Source organism: Melospiza melodia, chromosome 2 (assembly GCF_035770615.1).
Source record: "Melospiza melodia melodia isolate bMelMel2 chromosome 2, bMelMel2.pri, whole genome shotgun sequence".
Taxonomy (NCBI): Eukaryota; Metazoa; Chordata; class Aves; order Passeriformes; family Passerellidae; genus Melospiza; species Melospiza melodia.
Window position 1 is genome coordinate 62644601 of NC_086195.1, and position 14330 is coordinate 62658930.

Consider the following 14330-nt stretch of genomic DNA (forward strand, 5'->3'; position numbering starts at 1 on the left):
ATTTGACCTTTTAAATTTGCAGCATCAAACTGGGAGATGCAGAGCCTTCTTTTCTCCTGGACTGGAAACCAGAGACCTGCATGGGCTGAGGCCCAATGGGCCAGCCCAGGAGAGGTGGAGTTGAGACCCCCCGGCTTCTGCAGCTCTGGGTGGATCCTCTGGTGTTTAACAACATCCATATGCCAGAGGAAACTTGTGGTTGGGGACTTGCATGCAGGACACCTGTTCCTTGTGTGGCTTCTCTGAATGAGATGTTACATGGTGGCCTTCCCTGGACTGGGAAAATTAATAAGGTCCCTGCCCTCCTGCACTGTCTAAAGAAACATGTGAGAACTTCCATCCCAAAGCTGCTTAAAGCTGGCCAAAGCATTCAAATGTTCGTGGTGAAGTAGGGAAGGAAGGAAGGAAGGGGACAGGAACCACAGCACTGCTGCCTCTGCCACCCACACACACATGCTGTCCAAATGAGCCATCAAAGGGCTCCTGGATCAGAGAGGACCATGCCAGGAGGGCTCCCAAGCCCTGTGGTCAGGGCAGTCACCCAAGGAAGGGGAGCCTGCTGGGGGTGGCTGCTGGGTGTTCCGCAACCCGGGCTGCCCACCAGGCCAGCTGGACCTGGGTGATCTCACACTGATCCCAGTGCACCTCTCCCATTCTCCCATGCTATCACCTCCCTCTGGGAAGCCCCAGCAAGAAGTGGGAAATGGCTCAGGGCCTTGTGGCCATACCTGGGTGACAGGGAGGGAAGACCCACACCTGGATCCACCTCAAATACAATGGTCACGTCGTCTTTCTGGGGTGGTGTCAAGGCCTTAAGCAGGTTATCTGCTCAGGGGAGTGTTACCCTTGTGCACCTAAACAAGCACTAAATAAATAATTTTAACAAATTTGTCCCATTATTTCTGATACTGCCCTCCAAACACTGCTCTGGTTTCACTTTGCACAGTGACTGCCAAGGAAAAAGTGTAATATTTTTTACCCATTTCACTATAGCCTTGTTTTTAATCCTTATAAACTGTCAATGCAACTTTCACACCAAGTACTATTTGTGTACCTACAACTTTACATCTTGGAACAGGGAAGCCTCTCATTTTTTTTTTCCTATTTTTTTCAGTTTTGATGCTGACTATTCTGACTCTGCAGCAACAAAACGCTAAGGAGTAACTACTACCTAGATATCTAAGATCTCTCATTTTATTTATGTGCCTCGTAAGAGTTAAATAAATATGTCTAGAAATAAGGTCCATGAATGCTCACCCTGGGGTCAATATGCTTCATACCAAAAGGAATTTCAATTTGTACTAATGCAGTAAGATTTTCTGAAGAATATGGTTGGATCAGGGGAAAAAGTACTCAGTAACATGAAGGATCACACTGCTGAAGAGTCTGGGTGACCATTCCAAAGCTCTTACCCATGGATTCCTATGAAAATGTGTGGAAATTTAGATACCAGTTCTTCACACTAATATTCAAGTTGTGACCTGCATATGTATTTTGCTTTTTGAGCTATTGTTTCCAGTGATCATTTTTATTCTGTTTTTATTTTGTTGGGGGTTTTTTTGCTTAATCCAAATTAGACACATGTATTTTGATGCAGACAATGATTTTGATTTTGTTAAGTCTCTTCTTCTAGCTGAAATACAGACTGACTCACAAAGACTTAAACTGATTAAATAAGAAAGAGCAATCTAATGCAAAGAGCCAGCAGAAGAAAATACTGGTTCATGCAACATACTATTAACCTGTGGAAATTTCTGCCATAAAAAGAAATTTAACCCAAAAGCAAACATCAAAGCACAGGTTGAAGAGCATTTCTAAAAGATTCTGAAAGGATTTTAGAAAGGCTCTAAAACTCCCTGGTCAAGATTAAACCAATAATTCATTATTAGGGGTAAACAAAAGCCAACAAGGTGAAGGACAGATTGTCCCCACCCATAATGCCCCCTACCCTTTTCAGCAGCATCCAAGGCCAGACACAGTAAAAGTCAGAATACAGTCAGACAGACTAGCACAGAGCTGGGAATGGCATTGGTATATTTATCTTCCCTTGTAAAAACAAAAATAAAGAAATGCTTGCAGAATTGACCTTTAAAGGTCTTTCTACCTTTCTGGTGCTTTTTCAATTCAGAGGAGAAGAAGTTTATTGACATAAGGAAAGCTGTAAACTCTGCAGCCATAACTTACAGCCAGGTTTAAAGGGGCTTCAGCCTCCCACAGCTTTCAGCATTAATGTCTCAATCTCATATTAGAATTGTAGTGCAAATAAAAAACTGACACATATCCCCAAATTGCATTTTTAAATGATTTTTATATTATAAATAAATTATATTGCTATTTTTAAGTGTCATTGACTATACTAACTATAAAAAAATTGTTCTGAAGAGCTTCTTCAATAATCAAGGTAACAACTCAAGCTGTTTTTAAGAGACACTTCCTGTGAAGAAGACAACTTACAAACTCCAAGGACTCAATTTTTAAGATTTCTTGAGAAGACAGAATTTTTATTTTTATCACAATATTGCCTGGACTTCACAATCTGGCACCATATCTTCACCCCTTCTGTTGTGCAAACACATGTGGCAGTATTTTTAAAATGTCTGTCTCGAGAAAACCACTGAGGAAGCCTCACAGACAGAGAAGAACACAGAAGGAACAATTGCAAAGATTTATTTAGCGCTTTCTGTGCTTGGCACTTAGAAACAGAGTTCCGTGCATAGGGCAAATCTTTATACAGCTTTTTCTTCATACATATTTTACATACCATTTTTATTGCCCTCTTTTATATTCATAATATTGAATACCCCACTAGGCATATAAATACATTTATCTACAACACCTCACAACAACTCTCAATAATATCTGTATTCTGTTACTTGGTATTTGCATTTTCACACAACTTAAATGCATAGCTTGCACCAAGCTACAATTGTTTTCTTATTTTTAAAGGATTTGAAGAGAAAAAAAGGGAAAAAAAAGAACAAGGAAAAAAACAGAAAATAAAGATGTTAAAAGGCAATGATCTATTTGGTTAAACAGAGACCATGTGGCAGGTGGAAGGTTGGCAAATACTCAACCTCACTGTTTCTGAAATGCTAATGGTTTTCTACGGCAACTCTCGCATGCAAGGTCAGCTGCACTCCTGCAGAGCTCTCTTTTCTCATCACTCTTCCCCATGAGCTCAGTCTGGACAGTTTCTTCCCAGTGGGATGAGTGCTGTGGGAGACACCCATTCCCCACAAAGGCTGTCATCCATTCCGTTTCGCTGCGTTACTTCCAGTCAAGCCAACAGGAGCTGAGCCCACTCCCCCCATTCACCTTCCCAAAGTTCCATCCCCGCTTCTGTCTGAGGCTCACTTGAGAGCTAAAACTTTTCTCTCCTCTCTCTCCCACCTCCATCTGCAGGCTGGGTGCTGGTGAGCTCGACCTCCATAAAGAAACAGCCGGCTGGGCAGAGCCATGGTGAGAATGAGAAGCCTCTTCAGAAGAAGCTGCAGCTCCTCAGTGCCATTCCTGTGCTACAGTGGAAGGAAGACCCACAGGCCTTGCTGGTTTCAGTAATGGCCTGAGCCACTCTGGCAATGAGAAATTGTCTGGGAAAAGGGAGGTCTTTTGACCTTTGGGCAGTGCAGCTTCAGAGGATGAAGCCCTGGGAGACTGCCCTTCTTCAGTACTTGGAGGGGACAGCACAGGGAATGGATCCCTCCACGCTGAAAGCTCACACTGCCTACAGTTAACGCATAAAACAGTAAATTCAGCTGCTTCTCTCCAGCTCCTCGTTAAAGTCATGCCCTCTTCTCTGCAATGTCCAGGAAAAGCAGATGCTCCGTGCCAGTCTGGAGGCCCTGGGCTACAAGAAGCGGCGATGGCTGTCAGTCAAGGCTCTCCAGAAGGTTTTGGGGCACACACCTAGATGGCTTATGTTCTTGTTTATCATTACAACACTAGTTCCACTATAAGTTTGAAGGCAAAAGAGTACTGGGATGGGTTCACCCCTGGGAAGGATGAAGGTCCGGCTGCCTTTGATGCCGAGGAGAGGCAAGGCTTGTTAGACCATGTGCACAGACATCTGTGAGGAGGAGCCCTGCACCGCTCCGTACTGCCTGTTGTCACAGGCCGCCCCTGTCTGCTGGTTGCTGGAGGGAGGGCTGATCATGTGCATCCCGTGATCCATCCCCGTGGAAAGGTATTGCCTCTCTCCAAAGGCCCCACTGGAGGGGGAAGAGCAGAGTAAAGTGCTTTGGGAGGTGGTGAGTTTCTCTGGGCTTGCCGCCAGCCTGGGGGAAGCAGGGAAATTGTATCCATAGAGGTTGTAGGGATTGTGCAGGGAGAAGGCATTGTAGGAGCTCTGCTGCATGTGGCCGCCACCAAACATGTGTGAGGAGGAGGAGGTGGAGGCAGGGTTGCCTGCTTGCATGACATACTGAAACTGGGAGCTGGGGAAAGATCCCAGCTGGCCGCTGTACGCCTCCATCTTGCTGTTGCTGGGCAGGGAGGAAGGAGCCGGCATTCCTGAGATCAAGGAGGGAGTCCTCTGAGGCATGAAGGTTTCGGAGGGCTGCGAGGCAGAAGCGCTGCTGCTCTGCAGCCGGTTGTAGCCCCCATCACTCAGCCCTGGGTAGCTCTGCAGCGCTGCCATGTTGCTTCTGGCGCAGGGAGGATAATCAGACAGGTTGAGGTTGCAAAGCTGACTCTCCCGGCAGCCAACATTGAAAGTGTTGGGGGCCAGATGGAAGGCTGGAGGAGAGCAGGATGGAGAGAGAAGGTGAGAAGAAGCAGATGGTGATGGGGTCCCCGTGCTGGAGGTGGTCGGGGACGTTCCTGTGCTGCCTCCTGCAAAACAAAACACATGGGAGGATGTTCAGCACCCAGAACCACATCTGCAAATTGAGACAGCCTCATTGGAAAGCTTAGTTCAATAAAGAAGCAAGGGTGGTAAAATGGCCACTGGAAAACTCAGCCTTTCTTGGCAAGGGCCCTTGCTTTATTAATAGCATCCCTCAGTCTTTCTTTCTGCTTTTTTGTTACGACTTTGTATTTCAACAGACATTTTATTCCCTTTTAAAATGGGAGAGGGAAGCAAGCCTACCACAGAGTAACCCAAGGCACTGGGAAAGCTGCGAGGAATGATGGTTCCATCAGTCAAGAGATCTGCCATTTCCAGGCATATTTATCTAGTTATCTTTCGGGAGAAAAAAAAAAATTAAAAAAAGTAATTTGGTAATTTCTCCTCTCTCCTGGTCTGCAGGAAGATCCCCAGTCAGTGAACTGTATGGTCCCACTGCAAACACGCTTTATCATCTGTTCAGGGGCTTGCGGTGGGGAGTGCCTGAGAGCGTGTTGGACTTTGCACTATTCAGCATTTTTGTCAGCTGGCTCACGGTGCAGCAGCACTGATTTAAGCCAGAAGTAACACTAAAATGAAGGGACACAGTTTCAAGCTATATCCTGCTCCACAGAGTGCAGAAAGGGGACGTGTCAGGATTTTCAATCATGTGCGTAAAATTTAAAAGGGATTCCATATGTTGCACCACTGATGTTAACAAAATATTGATATATATGCATGTCAGTAGTATCAGCGTGTTATACAATATTTATGCTACGAATGATGGAATTGACCATTCTGCACAGCAGGGATGCTCACATGTTCTGACCTGGGAAAATAATACTGTGTGATACTACCAAGAATGGTAGCAAACTGAAAGTAAGTGTTATGAAAAAGATGATGGCATAATTTTGAGCTTAAGAAGTGATTATTTATAGGCAACATTCTGAATTGGAGGAAGCTTCCTTGAAAAACCAGGAAAATCAGTTCTGTGCTTAAAAGAATTGAGTTTTCTGATGTGAAAACTCTTCTTTTCATTTGATTATTCTCTTTGTACAAGATTCCCTTTCTGCATTAGGGCAACTAACACTGGAGACTCTTGTAAAACGACCAAAGAAGTGCTGGTGAAAAAATTTGACCAGGGAATAAACAGACCCAGAGGAACTGGGAAGCAGCATTTCCAACAAGGTAGAAGATTACAGATGAGAGGCAAAGGCAATTGAAAAGATAGTGTTTGAATGGGCAGGTGAAATTTCACCAAGGCAGAGATTGCACACTGAGGATCAAAAATAAGGGACAACTTTTTCTTGTATCATCTTACATAGAAAAAATCCAGCAGGATTTTGAAACCAATCTAGGTCTGCTGCTGAAGAAAAAAAAAAAAAAAAAAAAAAAAAGGAAGAATTTAATGCAGTGTTGCTTGATGAAAAGAGAATAGGTGATGCTAGGTGTTAAGAGATGCACTAGAAAGATGTGTTCTGTGTCAGTATATGATGGTGAAAATTAAAGTGAGATTATATCTGACTCTTTCTGACACATCTAGGGTGAAATAGAATGGGGAGTGAAAACCTTGAGACAGTAATAATATTTGTGAATTTTTTTTTATTATTTTAATTTTTTTTAACCCAGATTCAGAAAAAAGAAGAAAAACAGCACTGGGTAAGCACATCCTGGAGTGATGGCTGTTGATCCAGGCAACTCTAACAGAAAGGCAAATTTCTGTGTTGCCAAGTCAGAGCAGTCTTCCCATTACCAGCCATGGGGAGGAATGCTTACCAGTTATTGCTGAGTCACTGACTCCTTTTGTCATTCATTCCAAAGCATAAAAGAGAAGCATTGCATCAAGTCTCCATTAAAGTAAATGACAGAAACTGAATTTTCAAATGCCACCATGGACTCTGCTTTCTCTTCTTGACAATACAGAAATGTTCAAACTTGCTTACGCATTTTAGTTCCAGAGTTCAAAGGCTTGTTGTGTAAGTTTCTAATTTAGAATTTATTTTAAAGGCTACACTTTCCTGGTTCATTTAATGTCTCTGTCAGACAACCTTGGGCTATTTTGGCTGTGGTAAGTAAAGATGACACCTCCTTCAGCCTTTGTCTCTGTCTCTCTTTCACAGGTTGTCAATACTGCAGTAGGATCAGCAGAAGGGAAGGTTGGCTTTTACACAAGTAGTTCCACTCCAGTCTGTTTTAGCTGAAATTGCTGAAAAAGGCGAGATTGAACACAACTACAGACGACTCAGACTACTGAGTTTTTTGTTAGCCCTGCAGTAAATAGCACAACCTCTAACAGGGAGAACAGGCAGACAGCTGAATCCATGTACCATCTTCTAGTTATCCAAGACCACAATATAGAGATCAAACAATCACAAAACAAATACAGCACAAAATGAGATATATTTAGCCCACAGTAATCCCGCTTTTGACTTTTTACACCATTTATTTCATGAACAAACTGCAGAAAGTGACCCCCTTGCTGATAGTGTCTGGAGAATAAGTGTAAATTCATATGTATATATGTATGAGTATTTAATGATGTTTGAAATAAAATATATAGAATAAATTATTAAATACAATGTCTTAATTTCAGTCTTCCTTTGCCCCAGAGCTAAACGTTATCAACTCAGTAGGAGAAAAGTGCACACACCGGTTACCAGGGAGAGATGTCATTAATTACCACTGTAAACAGCCAGCTGTGAGTTCCTTTACTAAACTGAACAACGAGTGTTACAAAGCACAGGTTCAGACTGTGAATTCCTACCTATTCCTGAATTTTCCAAATATGTTTGCTTACAAGAATTTCCTAACAAGCAAGTTCTTAACTTTGCCAACCTTGTTTTGAAACTTTAAAGCTTTATGTTTTCTTCATTTTTTCTATTAATTCTAGTTAATAGAATTAATAGAAGCCTTGAGTTTTTAACATGTTCACAGATATGGATATATCACTCTCTCACTTTCTCTAGAGGATATATTACAGCCTGTGACTTACATGGCTGTCAAAGATACTCAGAAGACAATCTAGAAAGAATATAGAGGTGAGTCCTTCATCCTGCTTGTTGGAATAAGGATCCTTAAAATGTGACATGAGGGTACAGAGAGATCTGCTTGTCTAATTTGCATTTACATTGGGTGTCATTAGACTTTATTCATCTGCTGAGAAGCTACAATCCAGTTGTACCCACAACTGAGGCTTTGGCTACACAGAGTAAGTTTTGCTTCTTAGCAGTTTCAATGGTTTCTTAATAGTTCCAAAACTGAGAATTGCATATTTCAGTCACCTCCACATTGCACATTTGGACATCACCACCAAAGAAGGATTGAGTGATTCTACTTGGAATAATCCCTATTTGCAGGCAAACAGGAAAACCCTGAAGTAACAACACAACAGTTAGGAAACAGAGTAAAAAAGATTTTTCTTTTTCTCTGTAACTTCAAAATTATGAGGAGGTAAGAGATCCATCAATGTGAGCAAGTACCAAACCTGACAAGTCTCTTTCAGGAATGCTTTGCTGCCAATGCCAACCACAAGCACAGGACATGCCACACTTCGGCTGCAACAGAGCATAATGCAGAAGCAAGAAGCAGAGTAATCTTTACACCTTTAAGTGGAACAGGAAATAATACAAAGCAAGGCCTGTCTCAGCTCATTCTCTTGGGAACAGCTCCACTCTGCTCTGAGGGACATTTCTTAGCCACCTTTGCTGGCAGCACCAAGTGTGGGCCATACACAACCTGGACTTTTGTGAAGTTATAACTTGGTCTGTAGTTGTTACAAAGTCAGCCAAATACCCCTAGAGATGGCAGCAAGCCCAGTAAATGTATCCACACCATACCACAGTCTTGGAAAAACAGATGTGTGTGTCATTTCAATGGAAGGCATGGATAGAAACCAATCTAGTTAAACTGATACACAAAACTATGTTAGGTCTGGTTTAAGTCAACTGAAACCACATTTAAGCAAGAATAAAATGAATCCCTCGATAGTTGCCCTCTGTTCCTTTTCTCTACCCACCATTTCCCCTGGAAATAGTTGCCAACACCAAAAGTATTTACTAGCAATGTCACAGTATCTCTCACCTCCACACTTACCATGACTCCAGAGTGATTAATTACTATTTTGAGCAGCCCCTAGAAGATAATTTTTTGGCTCTGCAGGCATTGGTTCCACATATGCGCTGTTACTGAGCCACATTTGTATAACAGAGAAGGCTCAGAATTTCAAAGGCCCCTCCTTTGTATGTGAACCCTGCCCCACACAGCAGGGGAAAGTTTCTGTCCTCACAGTGTCCTGCTATTCTGCCCAGGGTTTAGCCAAGCAATGCTGTCATCTCTGGGCATACAAGTGATAACTAAATTGACCTTATCAAAAGGACAGAAGCATTTTCAATGAGGGGAACTGGAGAATGATCAAGTGCAAGAGAAGTCAAAATTTGCGAACTGGGACCGAAAAGTAGGGAAAAAGAAGAATGAAATCATGGTGGAAGACAGGAAGACCATGTGGAAAGGATGGGATGTAAAGGCAAACTTTCCGCTTCTTGTCACTCTTATGACACCAAATATAAATGCTGTCTGCACCAGTGTCAGGTACATGTCCACAAGGCTTAGGGAAGAAATTACAGCTTTTCCTTTGGGTATCAACAAGAGGTGCCATTAAAATGTCATCTCAAATAGCTTATGACTGGCATTTCCTTCCTGTCACATGTGTTCATCTAGGTCACAGTAATGGTGCTGTCTTCCTGTATGTCCCAAATAAACCTTGCTTTTGCTTTTACCTAGACTGAGCTTGTGTTGAGGACAATTTCAGGGCAAACTGCAGCCCAAGCATACACAGTCCATAAGGTATGATGTGCCTTAAAATGAGGGGTTGGAATATTCTGGAAACATTCAGCATGCCAGGGCATCTGAAATGCTACAGGGACCTCTTCCACAGAAGGCAGGTCACGTAGAGAACTTCTAATGCTGCAGTGTAGATGGAAAATGCATCTGCCAGCAGCCAGCATTTGCCAAAGGAGCTTTCTGGCAACAGCAAGATAGTGGGGAGAGCATCAGTGCCAAGGGAGTCTGAGGCAATTGTGCATGGAAAATTTTCTGGGATCTCTCTTACGAATGACACCATATTATTCACTCGACCCTCAACTTATCCCAACCTCCTTTATCTGAAAGGTACACATAAATCAAACTTTGGCCTCCACTGCAGCATATTTTCCTTGCTAATGTTTCCAGGCATTGGATGCTACCATCACCTGCAGTGCCTCCATACAAACCTCTTGGTCCCTGAAGTCCTTGCTCAGTGCAGAGCTGCCATCAGCACAACATACCTGGACAGGAATGCCATACTCTGTGCAATGGCAGAGTCTCACCAGACAGACAAGAGCTTTAGAGAAGTTTGGGCAACTTGGTCACAGCCTGCAGCTCTCAGCATGGCTGGTCTCACACAGGGGTGACCTGGTATTCACTGTCACATTGCAAACAGATGTGACTGCATGTCCTCAGAGTTTGTGCTTTACTTTCTGACAAGGATGGGAGCAGCAAGGTGGTTTACATTAAGATTTTATGTTTTGACAGGTCAGGCAGCACAAAGTTATTCTTTGACTGCAAGAGCTTAGCCCACTCCTGCCTACAATCTGGTTTAACTTGTGGCCAGACATGAACCACAGGGTCAGCTTGGTCAGCCCACGGCCTGCAGGCTGTGCTGAGCCCACAGGACAGTGTCCAGCCCACAGCCTCAGCCAGCCATCTCCTTCCACCTCCATATGTGAACAGGACCTGATGCTTGGATTGATAGCTCCACAACCTCACCTGGAAGAACCACAGACCCTCTTCTGACACTTGCCCAAGATGTTGGCATCTTCATCATATGATAGGCATGTGTCCAAGCACCTGAGGGTGCAGAAAAAGGGGACTGTGGCCGCTAGTCATTCACCTGGCTCACAACTCTCCTCCTGGCACTTAACTTGGGCAAATAAGCCCTCCTGAGAGGTAGTTTATGTTCACTTGGGCACAGAGCCATGCTAATGCAACTCTCCAGCTTTCCAAATGGAACTGGCCAGGAGCTGGCATGTGTCTGGCCAGCAAGGAGCACAGAGGAGCCTGCCCATGCAGATGTACTCCAAGTCGTTTCTAAAAGGTCTGGTTTTTGTGAGGACTCTACAGTCTTGGATACATATATACAGGGTTTTTCTAAAGAACAGGAAAGAGCAGCTCTTACCAGTGTATTGCAGTGTCCTATCCTCAGACACAACAGTAAATAAATGTAATGGCATGTATGCAGGAAAACAAATTTGCACAAAAAGGTAAATCCTACTATCATTCTGTGCACTTCCACACACAGGCACACTAAGTTTGGCATATGAAATTTACTCTCCAGCCTCCAAGCCATTTCACCTTTAGTAGCAGAATAAAAATGATTTTTTTTTCATTGCCCAAGGATGGGAATCTGAGGGAGTAATGAGGTCAGGAGGGAGGGTTTGTGCAGATTGCCAGGCAGTCTGACAGATAGATTATGAGGCCAGAGTGTGCCACTGTAACTATCTGATCTCATGTCCTTTTGGAGCTGGGCGTAGCACAAACCTGGATCCATTTCTGCTTCAAGCAGCACATGCCTCAGTCCTGCTTGATGCCTTCAGACATCTAAATGCCACAATATCAGGTGTCACTCCTGCTCTTACCTATCATGGCAACTTTTTCCTTGCAAGTATAACTGGCAGCCCAAGGTCTCTGCTCCCAATCCTAGCTCTCCAAAATTCAAACCTAAAACCTCCAGAAGGACTGAAAGATTCTTCATCACCATTATTACCCCTCTGAGTTCCCTCTTCACCACCTTGGAAAACTAAATGGCTTTGATGCCTGTTCCTTGTCTTCTCACCAAGAAAGGGCAGGGCCACCTGGTCTGTGACATGCTGGACTCTCTCTTTACTTCTTCTCTATTTTTAGGAATGAAAACTTCCCACTTTCATGGGAATGGGAGCCATTTCTGTCTTCACAGAGTGTAGCTGCCTTTTTTCTCTCTAGAGCCCTTGGCCAATTATCAAATTATGAATCCGCTGGTAAAATCTTTAAAAGGCCCAAATGAGACTCAATTCCTATTGCATGCCAAGTTGCTGGGTTGTAGAGGAAACATAAAGAGTGCTTTGTAGTTCTTTGCGATACAGCTCACAGAGCACATAAAAAAAAGAAGATAATTACAGCAATAGATTTAAGGGGGAAAGTATGTACTGTATGGCACAAAAGTGAGGAACGAGAGGAAATTTTGGTTAAGGTTAGCAAATTATAGAGAAGGACTTTTTAAATAAGTTTGCCTCAAGTTACAAGAATCATTGGAATTAATGGTAGATCTAGAACAATTCAGAATAATACTTTACTTCCCCTTACGTCTTAAAAATTTCTTCTAGGCAGTCTGAGCAGTCAGAAAGTTTTATTTCTAACTTGCCTCAGTCATCCTCCAAGAAGAAATATTTTCAAGATCTAATGGTAAAAACCAACCTTCTTTTCTAATGTGGACAAAGAGTATGATTCAGGGGATGTGATTTTCATTCCCATCCATATCCAGAGCACCAAGACAGGTGAGGATAAATATTGAAGTACTGTGTCGAGTTCAAGGAACATGTAATTTTTTATTAATAAGATAATTATGTTCTACTCTTAGGAAACCATTCAAATCTTCAAAGTATCATCGCCCACCTCTAGTCATTCATGTAAAATCTGATCACCATTCACCAGATAACAGAGAGCTAGGCTTCAGCCACTGGAACTCAGGGCAAACAATTTTCTGGAGTAACAGAGCACTTCAGGCTCCTTTCAGGTCATCGGGAAGTGGCACAGGCTTTGACTTCCAGCTTCCTGCATCACATCTGGGAGGGCGTTTTTTGGTGCTTCCAGTGAAGCACCAAAAATGTTCCTTCTCGAAAAGAAAACTGTCTGCAGCTCAACCTAGAAGAAACTGGAACAGTGTTTTCCCTGGTGCTTTGTTTGAATGAGGCAATCTACAAGCCATTGGAAGTATGTAGCAGAAACCAGCGCTTGATCCCAATGACTCTGGCAACAAATGCTCTGTTTCCAATCTCCTCTTCAAGGTCAAAAGAATCAAGCAGATAATTGAGTCCACACCCAGCTATCTGACCTCTGCCAATAGCCTAGACTGTTTACAATTGATTTTGAAAGGGAAGCAGAATCCAGATTATCCTGGTGGCGTTGCTGACAGAACTGAAGGCTACCTTTGGGAAGCAAGGGGCCCATCAGATGAATTTGTAGGTGGTTTAACCTCCCTTGGCATAAGAGCTCCACTCTTTTGGGAGACGCTATTTTTGGGGTCTAGGATCTCAGATAAAGCCAAAAGGATCTTAACAGTTAAACACTTCTTTCTTTCTCCAGGCCCCTGTGATGCCTTCAGATGAAGTTCTGGAGGGCTCAGTCTTGACACCAGTACACATTTGTGTATTCAGGATTTTGTTTTCATATGGGTGCAATCAGGGCAGCTCTCTGAGCACCACCCCTATGGGGAAGAGTATTATACTGAATAAGTTACAGGCAGTACAGACAAACTTTGGCAAGAGAGAGGTGATGCCTGTCCAGAAAGGGCAATGTTTACAGACAGAGAAGCTGGAAAAGCAGCAACAACTCAGCTCGGGGTATCTGTCTCACATCTGCTGATAGCCTGTGCAGACTTAGGGTCTGTCTGGAAACATCGTTACTACAAGAAAACATTGCTCCTTTCCAGCACTAAATGAGGCCTTTGAATCTCTTCCACACCGAGGAGAGGGAGCCTTTTGTGCCTATCCTTGTTGACACAAGACTGCAGGGTTAAGATATTCCCCTCTCAGAAGGGGACAGTGGGACCTGTACTCGATCAGTTTGTACATGCATGCTGCTTTAGAGATAGCACCAGCTGTCTCACCACCAAGGAACACGGCCCTTTTTCCCTACAACACCCTTGTAGATGATTGCCAACGCTGATCTCAAGAGCCATTAATGCCAATTTTGCAGACCCTGTAGGAGGTGTGCTCTCTACTCTCTGCCTCCAGTCCAAGATCAATGCAGATGCTCAAGCTGATGCAGAAGGGGTTTAATCTACTGCATCTACCCTTTGTTGGATCCCTGGAAAAAGCACTTATTCAAGAAAAGAGCCCATTTGGAAGGAAAGCTGCCCTGAGAGCAGCCCAGTCATGTTTAAGATGTTTGACTCTTTTGTATTTGTTATTCATGCATCAAAACAATAATTAAATGACAAAGTGAATTTTTATGTGCTGCAAGCCTAGTCATCATGTGACTGTCACACTGGTCCTGAAGTTCTGCTTAGGAGGTACTTCTTCCTACCAGCTGCCAGGGTACCTTTGATTTAATTCTTGATAAGTCATTGGCTTTTGTAGGAAGGATTAGATACTCATCACTCTTCTAATATTGCCTTTTTAGTCTCTATGTCCTCACAAAACTTAGTCACTGATAGTGATCTGCTCATCACAATATCCTGTGGGAAACTGGATAGCACAAGTGAGCCAGCAATATCTCT

The 14330-nt window shown here is 43.3% G+C and overlaps 1 protein-coding gene across 2 annotated transcripts in view; it reads right to left on the reverse strand.

The window, feature by feature from the left end:
- Positions 1–2650: 2650 nt before the first annotated feature.
- The window catches only part of TBX15 (T-box transcription factor 15), a 94465-nt gene continuing 82785 nt past the window's right edge, over positions 2651–14330 (reverse strand). For both annotated transcript variants that reach the window (XM_063148443.1, XM_063148442.1), the window contains exon 8: positions 2651–4830. In XM_063148443.1, the coding sequence (XP_063004513.1) occupies positions 4046–4830 (785 nt within the window). In that variant the 3' untranslated portion in view covers positions 2651–4045. The remainder of the gene's footprint in view (positions 4831–14330) is intronic.